The sequence below is a fragment of the Hypanus sabinus genome, chromosome 4 (genome assembly GCF_030144855.1).
Source record: "Hypanus sabinus isolate sHypSab1 chromosome 4, sHypSab1.hap1, whole genome shotgun sequence".
In the NCBI taxonomy this organism is placed as follows: Eukaryota; Metazoa; Chordata; class Chondrichthyes; order Myliobatiformes; family Dasyatidae; genus Hypanus; species Hypanus sabinus.
Window position 1 is genome coordinate 59,809,353 of NC_082709.1, and position 15,724 is coordinate 59,825,076.

The 15,724-nt window shown below is 37.6% G+C and overlaps 1 protein-coding gene across 4 annotated transcripts in view; it reads right to left on the minus strand.

Annotated features, from left to right (window-relative positions):
• Positions 1-15,724, minus strand: part of LOC132392805 (double-stranded RNA-specific editase 1-like) — a 351,001-nt gene that overhangs the window by 139,704 nt on the left and 195,573 nt on the right. Inside the window, exon 5 of one of the 4 annotated variants that reach the window (XM_059967197.1) lies at positions 932-1,271. The exons of the other annotated variants lie outside the window; for them this stretch is intronic. Coding sequence (XP_059823180.1) covers positions 932-1,223 — 292 coding nt within the window. The 5' untranslated portion in view covers positions 1,224-1,271. The remainder of the gene's footprint in view (positions 1-931; positions 1,272-15,724) is intronic. 4 annotated transcript variants of the gene reach the window in all.

A 15,724-nucleotide genomic window follows, 5' to 3' on the forward strand; every position in this document is an offset into this window, starting at 1 on the left:
GCCTGAAAGAATGTCTCCAAACAGTCTTTACATTTAGTATTGCAGTTTATGATGTTTCTAAATAGTCCATATTTTTAGAATGTCTAATGTCCTGAATGCAATGTAATAAGTAATGAAAGAGAACAGAAAGGTAACACTATTAACACAATTTTAGAAAATGCTTGAAAGAGACAAAAATTTGGAACAAATAGAAAGCAAATGTGACTTTTTGTAAGCATTGACAAGTGATACAAGTATATTCAGTAACCCTCTGAAGAACCACTGAGTTGATAGGTGTATGGAGTGATGACAGCTTTCACCACTGATCAGATAATACAATGCTAGATGAAAAGATAAATACAAAATACTGCTTTTCAGTATCATTATACCATGTGATCACAATGATGAGTAAGTAAATCTGTTATGATTACAAGCATGGCTACACCTCACACAAATTCAATCAACTGGCTTAATAGTCCATCTTGATCTGATTCTGCTGAATATATACTGTCAGGAATTATAAGGACAAATATTTTTATCACAACCCACTGCCTTTTAAAGCAATGTGAAAGACAGCAAACTGAAACATTACTGTACTATAAAGCTTATTCAATTTTTAAATCAAGATTCTTGCTTATATAGATGTAATTAAATGATTGAAGAAAAATACTACACTGGATGATTTTAGAAAAGCCTACAGGAAATCAGCAAACTTAGGCTGAAAACAAGAAAATTTACCAACTAACATTTAGGAATGATAACTAATTTTAAGTTTCAGTGAACAAAATTGAGAAAAAATAAAACCAGGATTTCTAGAAGCAGATGCAAACTTTTAAACAAAAGTACTGGAACTAATGATAGAAAATTAATATTTTTTATGAAGTGTAAACTATTTCCATATCCAATCTCCAACTACAAATTTTAATACATGTATATCACAGCTAAAACCAACCATGTTTATTTGTAACTGCAGTCGAAGGCCAGCAATGTGAGTCATCTGAAGTCTGGACTTCCGTTCTGCGCTTGAAGTCCTGCCATGTGTTACATGGGAATGAAGGACATCTGGAGTCTGGGCTTCTGCTCCATGCTAGAAGACCTGTGATGTGGACATGGGGCATCTGGAGCCTAGCCTCTGCTGCATGCTTGAAGATCGGCAATGTGAACATGGGATTTAAGGACATCCAGAGTCTACGACTCCACTCCATGATTGAAGGCCAGCGACGTGAATGGATGACAAAGGACATCTGTGGATGTTGGGCTGCCCCAGGTCAGTGAGTCCCAGGATCAGATGTCTGTGTAAGCAGGAGGCACAGAGAGACATGAGAACCAGTAAGTCAGCAAGCTTGGAATTCAAGGTCCAATCATCAGCTACTTCAGGAGTTAACACTGAAGACTGAAGTCAGTCATTTTGAAGTCTGGAAGTCAAATGCCTAGAGACTGGAGGCCTGTTCTGGTATTGGAATACTGTCTGTGTGTGTGTGTGGATGGGTAGGAGGGAGGATAGTGGGATGAAAGGGGCTTGTTTTACTGTTGTTGCTCATCTTCTGTGTTGCCAAGCAATGTGGACATGCTACATTGGTGCTGGAATGTTTGGCAAAACTTGTGGGCTGCTCCCAGCTGGTTGCTAATGCAATCATTGCATTTCACTGTGTGTTTCCTTGCATATGTGATAAATAAATCTGAACAATTTCACTCTCCTATGAATCTCTCTTCCTTTGGTAATTCAACTAGAATTCAAAACCAAATAAATCACCTTTGCCTTTCAGTCTGCACAATTGCTGCAGGATCAGGAAGATTTGATACAATAATGCAATCCACCTTTAAATCATAATATAAATATACACTTTGTCAAATAGAGGGACAGTCACAAAATAACTTTTTCAAATAAGCCAGAATGCATATTTTGGGTTAGACTGTAGTGTGAAAATAGACCAAGGCCAAAATTTGACCGCAATTTCTAACAACTACAAATTTGCAGTTAACTGCAGAAATGCTGTAGCAACTGTCTGAGGTCGTCCAACCTCCAGAAGCTGCATCATCTTGGTACTTCATCAGAAGATGTGAATCACAAATACATGGGCCAGTGGAAAGCAGTGATATTTATGTGATAAATACCTCCAGGCTGTGAATATTCTTACAGGCATCTCAGACACCAGAAACAAACCTTTTAAAAAAGTGGGATGTTATTCCTCTAGATTATAATTGTTCTTGGAGATTTTTTTAAAAATCGACTTTTTTCAGGAAACTACTGCATGTCCTTCTATTTCTTTGTTGGCAATCTCAATTTAAACTATTTTAACTTCTGTACTTAATTTGACATTAAATTAACTGTTCTGACAACTACAGGTTCAGATCCTCTCATAATATAAAGCACTAATCTATTTGGTTAATAAGACGATGCCATGATTTGCCCTGTTTACAGATCCTTGTGTATAATTATTACTAAAATGGATAATCCCACATTTTACTCCAGCTATCTTTCTGGTCATGCAGTTAATCTTTTATTACATTCCTTTGCAAACTTCTATGTGTTCTCACTCCTTTCTTTTTCATCTATCTTTGTGTTATTGACAAACTTGGATGCAACATCCTTGTGTCTGCTCATCAGATTCAAAAATACTAGCTGCAATATAAAAAATCAGTTCTTTGAACTTGTCTGCAAAAAATATTCAGTTATAATCCATATAAACATTCTTTGCCAGTATAAGAAAATTGATATATTGTTGAAACATTTTATTCTGCAATCCAGAAACGCCATTTTCTGCTCCACAGAATTATAGTTTCTAGATTTGTGCTGTGATAAGTAGCAATGCAGTACTCAGATCATTTAAGGCATAAATTCTTTATTTTGATCTGTTATCATCAAAACTGAAGACAAAGATTATAGATGCTGGAACAGAGAGGTGGTGTAATTTAAGTCTTTTGCTCCTGAAGGATACATTAAAATGTTAAACGTTGAAACTAAGTCATTTTATTAAATATGCCTGAGGGGTGTATGCTTGATCAACTTTCACGTCCATGTCATGAGCACAGAAGGCCACAAAATAGAAAATATCACTCAAATGGACAAAATTCCTTGATAATAGCTTGAGCCATGAAAAACTGTTCATCTTCAAAGGTCTATATTTTTTACGGAGCCTCTCTTTTGGCAGAAGGTTGCACTGATGTCTGCAGATGCTGTGATAAGTTGGATTGGACAGTACTTCAAATATAGTTCATCAAAAAACTGTCAGTTTGCATGCCATTTACAGCACTGAACAAGAAAATAATGGTGCAGTTGGACACACATCAGCAATTCATTCAATACAGGGATGTTTTAAAAACTGACATAAGTTGAGCAGAAGCCACATTGTCTAAACATCAAATTGCCTGCATCTCTAATCTGCCCTTAGCAGTCACAAAACATATCCCATATGCAAATCTTAATGTTCAATAATGTTTTAAATTACAGAACACATAATGGTACTGGATCTCAGGCAGTGATTATATCATTTAAACTGATGCAATAACCTCAGTTCCCTCTTCAGCAAGTCCAATCCTACAGTTCCAGCTCTTATAATAGTTAGGATTGATTTTAAGAGTCAGCCACTCTATTTGTTTTCCAAAAGCACGCATGTCTTCCAATCTCATCTATTAAAACTATATTTTTAAATTTTTAAAATCCTTTTCTTCAAGCATATTTGTGGCACATCATATTCATCAAGTCAATGGGTTTGTTCCTATCTGTAGACAAATAAGCCTTAACTGGGTATGAGGAATGATGCCAACCACAATGGGAAACACATTATACTGGCTTTAAAAATTATGATCAAAATCAAACGATCATTGTATGCAAGGCGCTTGCTTAAGACTTTTTACAGGACTGAAGCAGACTGCAAATTTACTGCAAATTGTGTCCATCTTGGCCTTATACTTCAAGGGTTCCATCCTAAAGCTGTTCTTTGAATCAAAGAGTATGCAAAGTCAGTTGAAATCTTTCAGTGGTTACAATGGTACAAAATTTTCTAATGGTATTACACCTATTCTACCAGGTACATGAAGAATGGCAAGGATTAGGGACAGCTGCATGATTATTTATCTTGTTTCATATTTGTCAGGTCCCAATTGCAACAATGAAAATCTATATTTAGCAACATATTTCAAACATAGTTTCACATTCAGAATGCTTAAACAGGTGGAATGCTTGTTCTACCACAAAAACCGTGTTGTCCAGGCAGTCCCCAGGTTACGTACGCGTTCCATTCCTGAGTCCGTCTTTAAGTCGGATTTAAGTCGGAACAAGTACATCTGGTATTATTTAGTGTCAGTTAGTCAAACATTTATCTTAGTATATAGTATATATCTTACCTTTCTATGCATATAAAACACTTAAGAAAGGTACATTCCAATAATTAAACCACTGCGTTGCTTAGTAATAATTGTAGCTTTCATTGGAGCAGGGCCTTTCACATGCTCCATTTATTCTCACTTTATCCATTGTCCTTTAAAATTGTTCCGATGGTTGACCGACTGTAGCCTAACGCTTTTCCAACGACCGATAGCGTTTCACCTCTTTCCAAACACTATTATTTCACTTTATTTTCAATCACGATCGCTTCCCATCAATGGAGCAGAAACACTGTGGGCAGCGGGTCCCGAGCTCTGCCGGCTCCTGAGGTCCGCTGGGTCCTAAGGACCACCGCACTGAGACTGGCTAAATGAGACAAGTGGGGGCTGTACTGGGTTTGGGTATTTGATCCTCCACAATATTCCGTGTGGGAATTTAAACTGGAGGTGGCAGTGTTTTTTTTAAATGAGGTCAAGTTGCAAGCTCGACTTCAACCCGGCACGGATGATACAGAAGTCACTGGATTGACATCAACCCAGCACGGGAGTGGTCTGTCACTAGATCGAACTTGGAAACCTCCGTTCTTGAGCCCGGCGCTGATCTCACTGCGCCACCAGCTGACGGGGGACGGGGTCAGGGTGAATCGTACTAAGAAAAATTTAAGCCAAATACAAAGTTAAACACTCAACACAGTGTCAACGGCAACAATTTAAAATGGCAGACGGCATTGCAATCTGACTTAAAATGGAAGATGGCGCTCTCCTTCCTCGGTTCGTAAGTACGAGTTGTCCGTAAGTCAGACGTTCATAACTTGGGGACTACCTGTACTTTCATTGTTTACCTTCTCTCCCCAGACCAAGAAAGTGTTTCCTTTGTCCTCACTTTCTGTCCACCAGGTTTCTGTTCTGACCTGAAATGTTCATTGTTATTCGCCTTACAGAGAATAGTGCTTAAAGTCAAAGGCAAGTAATGAAAGTAGTCATTCTTCCTTTATTCTTAATGTCTCTAAATTATCATTTTTAATATATAAACAGAAAATGATGCTGGCAAGTTATCCGCAGGCCAAATATCATTTATGGAGCAAGGAACAGAGCTTTAAGATCAGTGACATTTAGTCAGATTGGGAAAAATGTTTTAAAGCTCTAGAGAAATCAGGAAGGGAGGAGAGGACATAAGGCATGTAAAAGGTTGAAAGTCAGGAAAGATTAAATGCCAAACAGGATGATGGTGAAATGCCGAAGAGGTGATGGGATAAGCAGGGAAACAAATAGTCCAGAAGAAACCCAAATGAGAATAGCATAATTATTACCTGCAACATTACATTTTGGAAGCTGTAATGCACATAGTTGTGATGACGAGGTGCTGACTTTTGAGGTTACATACCTAAAAACTTTATCATCTTCATTGTTCAGTTTCAGTGACCAAAACACATCAATGCACCTCTTCCAAAAAGACACTGATAGTGACAGAACTATAACATTTTCATGCTTTATTGTATTTTTATTAATTTAAGCCATACACTGAACAATCAAATTAATTTTAAGAACACAATGCAAAAAAAAGTCTGGAATCCTCTGAGAAAGTCTATTGATCGTGAATACAGATTACTTACCTAAGAATTTTCAAAGCGGATATTTTTTAAAGGTTTCATATAAATGGATTGCAATCAAATTTTCTGACAGTGGGATGTCACTAATTTATTGAAACATCAATTCACAAATAATGAATCAAAAATAATGAAGTTAACAAATTTCTATCTTCAGTTATAATCACTTGGACTTGGTAAAGTATCACTACAAAGTACATAAAAAGAACTCTACAGTCTACAGCTATATAGGCAAACCGTCTGACTGATCTGTTTTGTTCATAGATCCTAATTTATTCCTCTGGTAACTTAAATAAATAATTCTATATCCTACTGGAGAAAGGATTTTACTTCCCTTCTCCACCCCACCCCTACACCACCAATTTTGACAAGAACAAGTCAGATTGAAATGCTTAGACTACATTAGTGGTCACCAACCTTTTGAAGCCCAAAATCCCCTACCTCAGCCTTAGTGAAAGGCAAGATCGACTCCAAATCGATTAGTTACACGCATGAACACCGGGGCAGAAAAGACCGGAAGTAAAACCCTGCAACCCAGAAGCAGAAATAATGTATGAACACCAGGGGTCACCATCCTTCTTTTGCACCGCCGACCGTTTTAATATTGACAATATTCTTGCAGACCGGCCAACAGTGGAGGGGAGGGGGGGTGGTTAAACACGACTGGAATACAGCAATACTCGAAGCAGGTTCCTTATTGTCCAGTCTATTCTGCAATTTAGTTTACGTGGCTCTTGGCACTTACCTGCTGTCCCGCTTGCTCACGTTTTTAACGCTGGAAGAAAACTCAGTGGGTTTGTATTTAAGTGCAGGGTGCTTGGACTCAGGGTACCAAAGCAGTTTTAAGGGCTTCATTGCCTCATTAGACAGCCTCCTGGCTGATCGCCCGCCACCTTAGCCAGACGCGTCTGTTCCCGTACCGGGGCCGTGGCGGTCGCAGTCCGGACAGAGCGACCCAGTGAGCGAGGAGTGCGACAGGCCCGTGCCTGCCCCCCTTGTAGGATCTATCGGCCGACAAAAGTTTGTTTCAGTAGATCGCAGCGCAGTAGCTGCTCTGCTACTTATGGAACTCTAAGCCCGAATTAGGTCATCTGCAAATATTTTAGCACCAGGCTCCCACGAACATTTGGTGTGGTAAACAGCTTCAGATGCAGCGCCCATCTGTTTGCGCTCTAGGCCAGTAGCAATGGCATTTCTTGCCGGCCGCACAAAGCGGCCGGTTACCCGAGACAACCAGTGATCCCTGACGTGCTTGCGTAATGACCTCGCATGGGTTCAAGTTCAACAGTGGGAGTGACAGGGAATGAGGAAAGGTGCAGCTGACTCATATTGCTTCCTTGCAGCCCAGTGGTTGGGGCCAGCGCATGGCAGGGGAGCTACAAGCATGCACACTGGGCAGAAAGAACGGAACTAAAACCCCGCAACCCGGAAACAATCTCTCAACAATATCTGTGTATTTATTTTTCTGTTTTTTTTTTTCGGGATCTACTGGGAAAGTCTCAAAGATCGATGGGTTGGTGACCACTAGACTACATCATATTCAGAGAGCTACCTTGATTCTTCAGCCTCTCGGTATTAATAAACATACAGTACTACAGAAGAAATAAATAGGTATTACAGCTCTGTAGCTATTAAGAGTTTCTTTTTGCAGTGGTAATTAATAGTCCTATGCCACTCATTTAGCCAATCCCACATGGAAGGAGTCCACATACTGAACAAGCAGGCTTGTCAATAAGGTTCAGTTCAGTACCCTGCATGCTGACATCCTGCTGTGCTCTGCACTATCCCTCAATAATGAACACAACACTTTTAGAGATGCATTGAGGTGCTTTGGTAACTGAAACTGAACTATCATGGTGATAAAGCATTCAGGTACATAAGCTCAAAACACAGCACAACTTCACAATTTGGAACTCCCGAACTTTGTGCTGAATTCAATAATCACAGATAATGATTTTGCTATTTTTATTTTGGCTTCCTCCTAATGTTTTCTTTATCTCCCTATCCTATTAATTTTAGGATTTTATTCTAGTTAAATAGTTTTAGTAGTACTGATATTTGTTATAGAACTTACATACATTTTTACATTTACTGAATGTGGTCTTTGGAAAATGAGATGACTGTAGGCAAAACAGCGAAAATACAGAGAATGAATATGTTCACAAACACATTGGGAACAAAGAATGTGAAATGCACAAACAATCTTTTTCTCCAAGGTGATCTTTTTAATGTGATTGACTCAACTTACCTTTGATTATGCCCTGCAGCAAAAGTATTGAAATAATTCAATTAAGTACAAAAATAAGAAATCTACATATATACAAATTAGACATAAGTAAACTGCTTAGAAAACAACATACTATTTCACACCTCTTTATAACTCATACTATAAAGCTAAAAGGTCAAGTTAATCAATATTAACAAAGTATCAATTTCTCTGTGACTCTGCTGGAAATTGACTATATTCATTCCAGTTATGACTGGTAGTTTTGAATATTGGCCAGTATGGAATCTATTAAATTTTTGTTACATACTGATTTCCACAGGTTAACATCAAAAATTCCATTGATACACCATATTATATACACGGCTTATTAACTCACATCTGAGAGAAAAACAGTTCAGCATGCAATCAAACTGTCAAAAGTAAACGCATATAATAGCATTGAGTGTAAAGTGGTTTTGATATGGCATATAAACCAAAGGATAAAAAATGTTTTTAAAGGCACATGAGAGTATTAAATAGCAAAGACTTGTCCATTTAAGAGTGCCCAATCTTTATATTAACTACAAATGTCAAACCCTGATTTGAAATTGCTGAGGTGATACACATTCTGATATGACTTCAAGAACTTTCATATCCAGAACATAGAAAATGCAGATAAGATCCTGATATTCTTAACAAGCTGAAAAATAAAAACTTCAACCAGAAAATAACCTTATGCAAATAATAAAAGACCAGTCCTGTGTTTCAAAACCAGCAATTTAGATAATCAAGGAAACGTTGCAGCATTACACTAGGAATACTCAACAAGCTGGTCAAGCAGCATCAGTGCAGAACTAGACATAGTTAATTTTCTAGGTCATTAGACCAACCATGAGAACTGTAAATTTGTTTTATTGCCAGCATTTTTCTAAATAACAAAAGTGTAGGGGAGGAAAGTGTAGGTGGGAATATAAGTTATTGGGTGAAAGGCAGACAAGATACAAAAAATCTACAAAATCTAATTAGTCTGAAGGGAATGGAAAAGGAAAATATCAATGATGTGGGGGAAAATTGCTTATTCAGATGATATGTTCCTCTGAATTTCATTAAGAGCGGTGCAAGAAACTGAGAACATTCAACATGGAAATACAATGGAAAGTTAAATTGACAGATCAGAAAACTGAAATGAAAAGAGTGACCACCATTTCTATGACTGCTGCAGAGACTTCACTGTGAATAGCACACAATAAATTGAAAATACAAGTAAATTGCTGTTGTTCTGAAAGGAATGTTTAGAAACCTGAATAGTGAAAGGAAAGATGTTAAAGGATGGCATTTCATCTCCTGGTATTTAAATGACAGGGTCTCCTTTGACCTTCCCTTCTATTCCATCAGTTTCACTTTAAACAGATCTTTCACCATTTCCTGAAAACATGATGTTAACATGACAAAACTACATCACAGCTGTATACATGCTAAGCACCAGAAGCAACGTGCCATAGATTGCTAAGTGTTATCACAACCAACTGATCAAATCAAGTGTTCCACAGCCATGCCCCATCCAATTGTGAACGTTGGAGAACAACAAAAGAACTAACAGGAGGATGCTCAATGAACAATCCCATCCTTGATGGAGCCATAGTTCCCAATCACAGTGCAAAAGACTCTTTGGCAATTACTTTTAGTGCAGGATATATGAGGACATCTGGACCTTCTCCTGTGACGCTCACAGAAGCTATTCTTCAAACAATTAAATCTACTTCATCTAAATCAAGAAATGGCAAAATGCTCAGAATAAATAGATTTTGGAAAGCAGAAGCGGAGATCTGTAGCGGCATGGTAACATAGTGGTTAGTGTAACGCTTTACAGCGCTTGCGACAGGGGTTCAATTCCTGCTATCTGTAAAGAGTGTCTATGTTCTCCTCGTGGCTGTGTGAGTTTCTTCCAGGTGCTTTGCTTGCCTCCCAACATTCCAAAGGCATGTGGGTTAGTAGGTTAATTGGATATATTGGTGTATTGGGTGGCACAGGCTCGTTAGACTGGAAGGGCCTGTTACTAATGCTGTATCTCTAAATAAGACATACGTTCCAGGAAAAAGTACAATACACTTGATGATGTGGAAATTTGGGAAGGTCTGAAAGAAAAAAACTTGAACCCTCAGCCTAAATGTACACTTTCTCCAGTATCAGGAAATTGCAGTAACTTATCAAGACTTCTTTAATGACAGCCTCCAAGCCTCTAACCATTCCTAGCTAACAAGTCAAGGGGAGGAGGCAAATAAGAATCTGTAAGCTTCCCTCCAAAGTACACATCTTCCATCTTGGAAATCTATTGTCAACCCTTCAGCTATGCTGGAGTAAAAGTTCTAAAACATCCAGCCAGAGGAACTTGATCATAGACTAAACAGCAATTCCAGGAGGTACCTCACCACAATTTAAGTATAAATGACAATTAAATACTTGCCTTGCCATTTGTGCCCATATGTGATGAACAATGAGTATTTCATTATTGACATCACAACCAAATGCATGTTCCCTTTCTCTTACAGAATTCTGAAGAAACTACTCTCTGTGACACACTGATGCATTCCTTGTCCATACTTGAAGTTCTTCTCTTTTTCACAGTGACTAATATGAACTGGCACTTCTCCAAATAAATCAACAAACACTCTGAGGCAGGACCTTCTCATTCAGTAGTAATTTTGACTGTCTTGAGGTCATTTTCTTGATCAACCCTTTTTTTTCTGAATCAATTTGGCAATTTCACAAAGAACTGACCTTGCAATTTCTCAGCATTCGTCTTTTAATGCCAATATTTTTTGAGATACACACCAAATTTAACAGTTTGTATTCCATTGATATTTTATACATGTTTAGTGACAATCCCATAAAGATCAAAGTCCCATGAATCTCCACTCCAGGACCCTGGAATAAATACCTTCATTCTGTTTTTAGTATTTTTCTCTCACAGAGAAGGTAGTGATAAATTTTGAAGGCCTAAACAAACACAAACTCAACTAAATTGGGCTGTGATAGGAACCAATGAGAAATAACTATAAAGTTTGACTGGAGTTTTTTTTATTTGTTTCCTTGAACTAAGGCTTTTGATGTTTCTGATCACAAAGTACAGCAGATCTGGAAATATAACATGGAAAAAGAAAATGGAAGATTTACTTAACAGACCATCAGCATTTGTGGAGAAAATATTTCGCAGTTGCAGATCAACAGGGCATTTTTTCCAAAAACATTTTCAAGGAGAAAATAATTGTTTTAAATATGAATTCCATCCGTACCCAGGAATGCAATATACACAATTTGAAATAGACATAATACTGCAGATATTTCAGTAAAAGCTTGGACTTGAACAAAGTTCACGTAATGTGTATTTAGCCATCTATCTGTTTCAATTTCAGTCTGTCACATTGCTCTCAATGTAAATATATTTACGGCCATGACTATTTTCTTCCAAGACTATGGAGCACATAAGATACTCATTTGTGGAAATGTCTCCTACATTTATATTTAGAGTGGTAATGTACTTTAAACACTAAAACAACAAAATGAAATTGTAAAAATTTCAAGAACTAAAAGCGATCTGACCAGTAGTTATTTAATAGTTCATACATCATGCTAAAGTACACCTCATTATTAATGATAACTATCGATGCCTGAAGGCTTGCAAGTGGGCTGACTGCCTGGTGTAGCTATCAATGTAAATCGTCCTTTACATCTTCTGTTGCAGAAACCTGTTACTTGGAACCTCATCTGTTACCCTTTAATAAAAATCACATCTTCTTTTGTGTTGCTATATTTTCTTTCTGCCATTGGTTATTCTGAAGTTTGATTTCTGAAGGGCTGACAGCCTTATCAAATATTTTTTTGCCCTTTAATGAAGTGCCCAAGGCAATCCACCAATTCATGTGGAAATATGCTAGAAATACATGGCTGAGTGCAGAAGGTGCACCAGCCCTTGGCAGAGATAAATCACTTACACCAGGATGTGATTAATGGCAGGCTGCTTCTCATGAACATCAACAATCCAACAATGCAGTTCTTTAATTCAATGTTTTCAAATTTACAATCTTTTCTTTCCTGAATATTTTTTAAAACTTGGAAACTGGTCAAACATGGTTCTTGAACAATACCTATTAAACAATGTTTTAAAAAAATAACAAAAAAAAACTAGATTTTTTAAGTGGCTTCTGATTGGGGAATTTGGTGGCATCTAAGCACGATGTCATCAAGACCGATGCATTTACAAATCATATTAAGATCTGTTAGCCGGAGTGAGACTACGTAATCACAAAGTGCTAACTGCATCAAGAAATTTGAGGACAAGAAGGGCACGGGAAATGTAAAATAAATAACTAGTATCAGCAAATACATTCAAAGGATTTCAGCTGTGGCTCACAGCAGCAAGATTTCAAAAACTCCCTTAAGTATTTTAATAATTCTCCTTTGAATAGTTCAATAGATTACAGTGAATTAAAAGGGTTTTAATTTTCCAAAAAAATGTATTCTATTATATGTTCTGAAGAGCACAGCATTTTGTTGGAAATCAGGCCTACTTCTTACATTCCATATACGTTATCAGCCAATTCCTGAATGCTGTCCGTCTTGCGACATGCAGGAAGAGACTGCATCATTTTCTGAGCACAACTTGATTAGTTTGACTGCTGCAATACCAAGGAACCCTATTTAATTTTTAAAGTTATCCATAACCTAATGACATGGGGTGAATGATGAAACTCACACGCTTCTTAAATGTCAGTGGAATTAAGAAGTCAAAACACAGAAAATGCTGCTGAGTGAAACCCTTCATCTATTAGTCTTTTATGCAGAATTTGAAAGTACAGTTTTCATTTTCAGAATGATCTGTTAGAGAAAATTAAATTTAAATTGTAAGGTGACTGTGTTTATCTTAAAATGTTTAAACTGAACAACCTACATTCATTGGTGAAAATGGGCAACTTCAAGACAGCTGGCTAAGACAGAATGTCACATATTAATAAAGACCTCAGAACTGCTTTGTACACTGGTTTTCTACTGTGATATCAAAACAAAACATATAAAATTCCTAAGTACTGAGATGTAACTTCAAATATACCAAAGAAATATTTCAGTTGTTTCCATCATGAGCATTACCCTTGGCATTTCTAGGACCAGAATAAAATATTGCAAACACAAGAGAATACATGTACAGGGATCTGGAGCAACAAATAATACACTGGAACAACTCAGCTGGTCAAGCAGCATCCATGGGGAAAACAATTTGGGTTGAAATCCTGTATCCGGATATGAGAGAGAGAGAGAGAGAGAGAGAGCGAGAGCGAGAGAGAGCGAGAGAGAGAGAGAGAGAGAGAGAGAGAGAGAGAGAGAGAGAGAGAGAGAGAGAGAGAAAACATAGTGTGAAAAGGGGAGGGGAAGTGGTACATCTATTCCTGAGCCTTAGCTTGAATCATATCCAGTACCTCTCTAGTCTACTGCTGTCTGAATCTACAATATAAACGCTGTCTGAATCTACAATATAAATAAAACTACAACTGTTCAACATGTGCTGAAATTTCACTATATTTTCCATAGGCTACTGCTATTCTAGTTTCAACTGTTTTCATATTTTTGTGCAATTTTATAGTCAAAAAAGCAATATCTTTTGAATTAATCTCAACAGGTACTTACAGCTCTGAAATATTATTTTAAAGAGTCAGAATGTGATTGTAATGTCATAACTCCATTATCACTCTTGGAATCTGATCTTGCCAAACTACAAAATACTTAAACTTCTATCAAATAAATTTCCTAATTTACTTTCATTAGTTGATGTACATATTTAAAATCTAGTCCGACCTTAGGTGAAAGGGATGGCACAATTTTACACAGACAACGATGACCATTTCTATCCCGTCAATGAGCAAATACCTGTATGACTCAATCTTAATTTCATTAACTTTCTTTCAGCTCTTTTCTTCCACCTTTACAAGAAAAAATTCATGTCAGACTGACAGCTTTCAAATATTTAAATTCCAATTGAGTATCATTTAAGTGTTTACAAACTGTCAAAAGCAAAGGTCTCATTACACCACTGAATTGCAGCAATAATTAATAAAATGTTGGCAATTAACATAATTTTCTTTTCCACAGACCACTTCATTCAAATTATTGTAGTGGGCTCACTGAACCACAAGAGCCCCAAGACTGGTCAGTTTGGAACATACTACACAGATTAATGGACTTTTAGGTTTGTTTTAAAAATAAACTTGGTTCTTTTACATTTCCTTCATTCCCTAATTTCAAACAATAATTACACTGAAACCTTTTCGTTTCAGCGTATCACAGTGATAACTTTAAATAAAATGTTTATGTTTTTAAACTATGATCACACACTCTGCAGGGCTTCTCCCACTCCTTCAACAGCAGGATATGAAACAAAAAGTACAAATGAAGATCAAAAAACAGTAGATGCTGGAAATCTAAAGTGAAAATAAATGTTCTTAAATATCTCAGCATGTCAGGCAGGATCTATGGAAAGAGAGAGATCTGACCTACAAGGCTTTTCCAGCACTTGCTTCCATTTCAGAAAATACCTAGGTTTTGTGCAGATCTTCCTGGCAACTACAAGAAAAATGTTTCCTGAAAGGCAAACTTAACTGAGGAAAGTTGTTTGCAACACCATTATCTCGTCACTACTAAATTAATAATTATCAAAACCAGGGCATCCGTATCTCCCTCTGCAATTGTATCCTTGACTTGCTCATTGAGAGACCAGTCAGTGCAAATTGGTAATAACATGCCCTCCTCATCGAGGACAAGTACAGGCATACTTCAAGAACGCATGCTTAGCCCATTGCTCTACTCTTTCTACACTCAAGACTGTGTGAACAGCTCAAACACCATCTATATATTTGCCAGTGACACTACTATTATTGGCAGAATCTCAGCGGCAAGAAAACATACAGGAGTGAAACATCAGTTATTTGAGTGGTATCACAACAACCACCTTGTGGTCAATGTTAGCAAGAACAAGGAACTGATTGTGGATTTCAGGAAAGGTAAGTCAGGATAACACATACACATCTCATTGAAGAGTCAGCTGTGAAAAGAGTGAGCAGCTTCCAGCTTCTGGACATTAACATCTAGGAAGATCAATGTACCCAACATACAGAAGCAATCATGAACAAGGCACACCAGTGGCTATACTTCAGGAATTTGAAGAGATTTGGTATAATAGGAGCAGAATTGGGCCATTCAGTCCATTGAGTCTACTCTGCCATTCGATCTTGATTGATTTTTTTTCTATTTCTTTTATATATCATCAACGACTCCAGCAAATTTCTAGTTGTACGGCGGAGAGCATTCTGACTGACTGCATAGTGTTGTAGACACTGCCAGCTACATCACAGCCACAACCTTTCCCATCATCATGGCATATGTGGCGACCCATTTCCTAGCGTATCCGAACCGACTCACAATTAGATAGCCTACGGGGGTTTGCGAGCACAGAGCTTTGGAGCCTCTGCGCCATGGGGGGCCGGTTGACAGAGGCTTAAAAGTGAGGCTGAAGTTTTCGAATAAAGTTTTTTCCTTCGACTGCAGTTACCGACTCCGT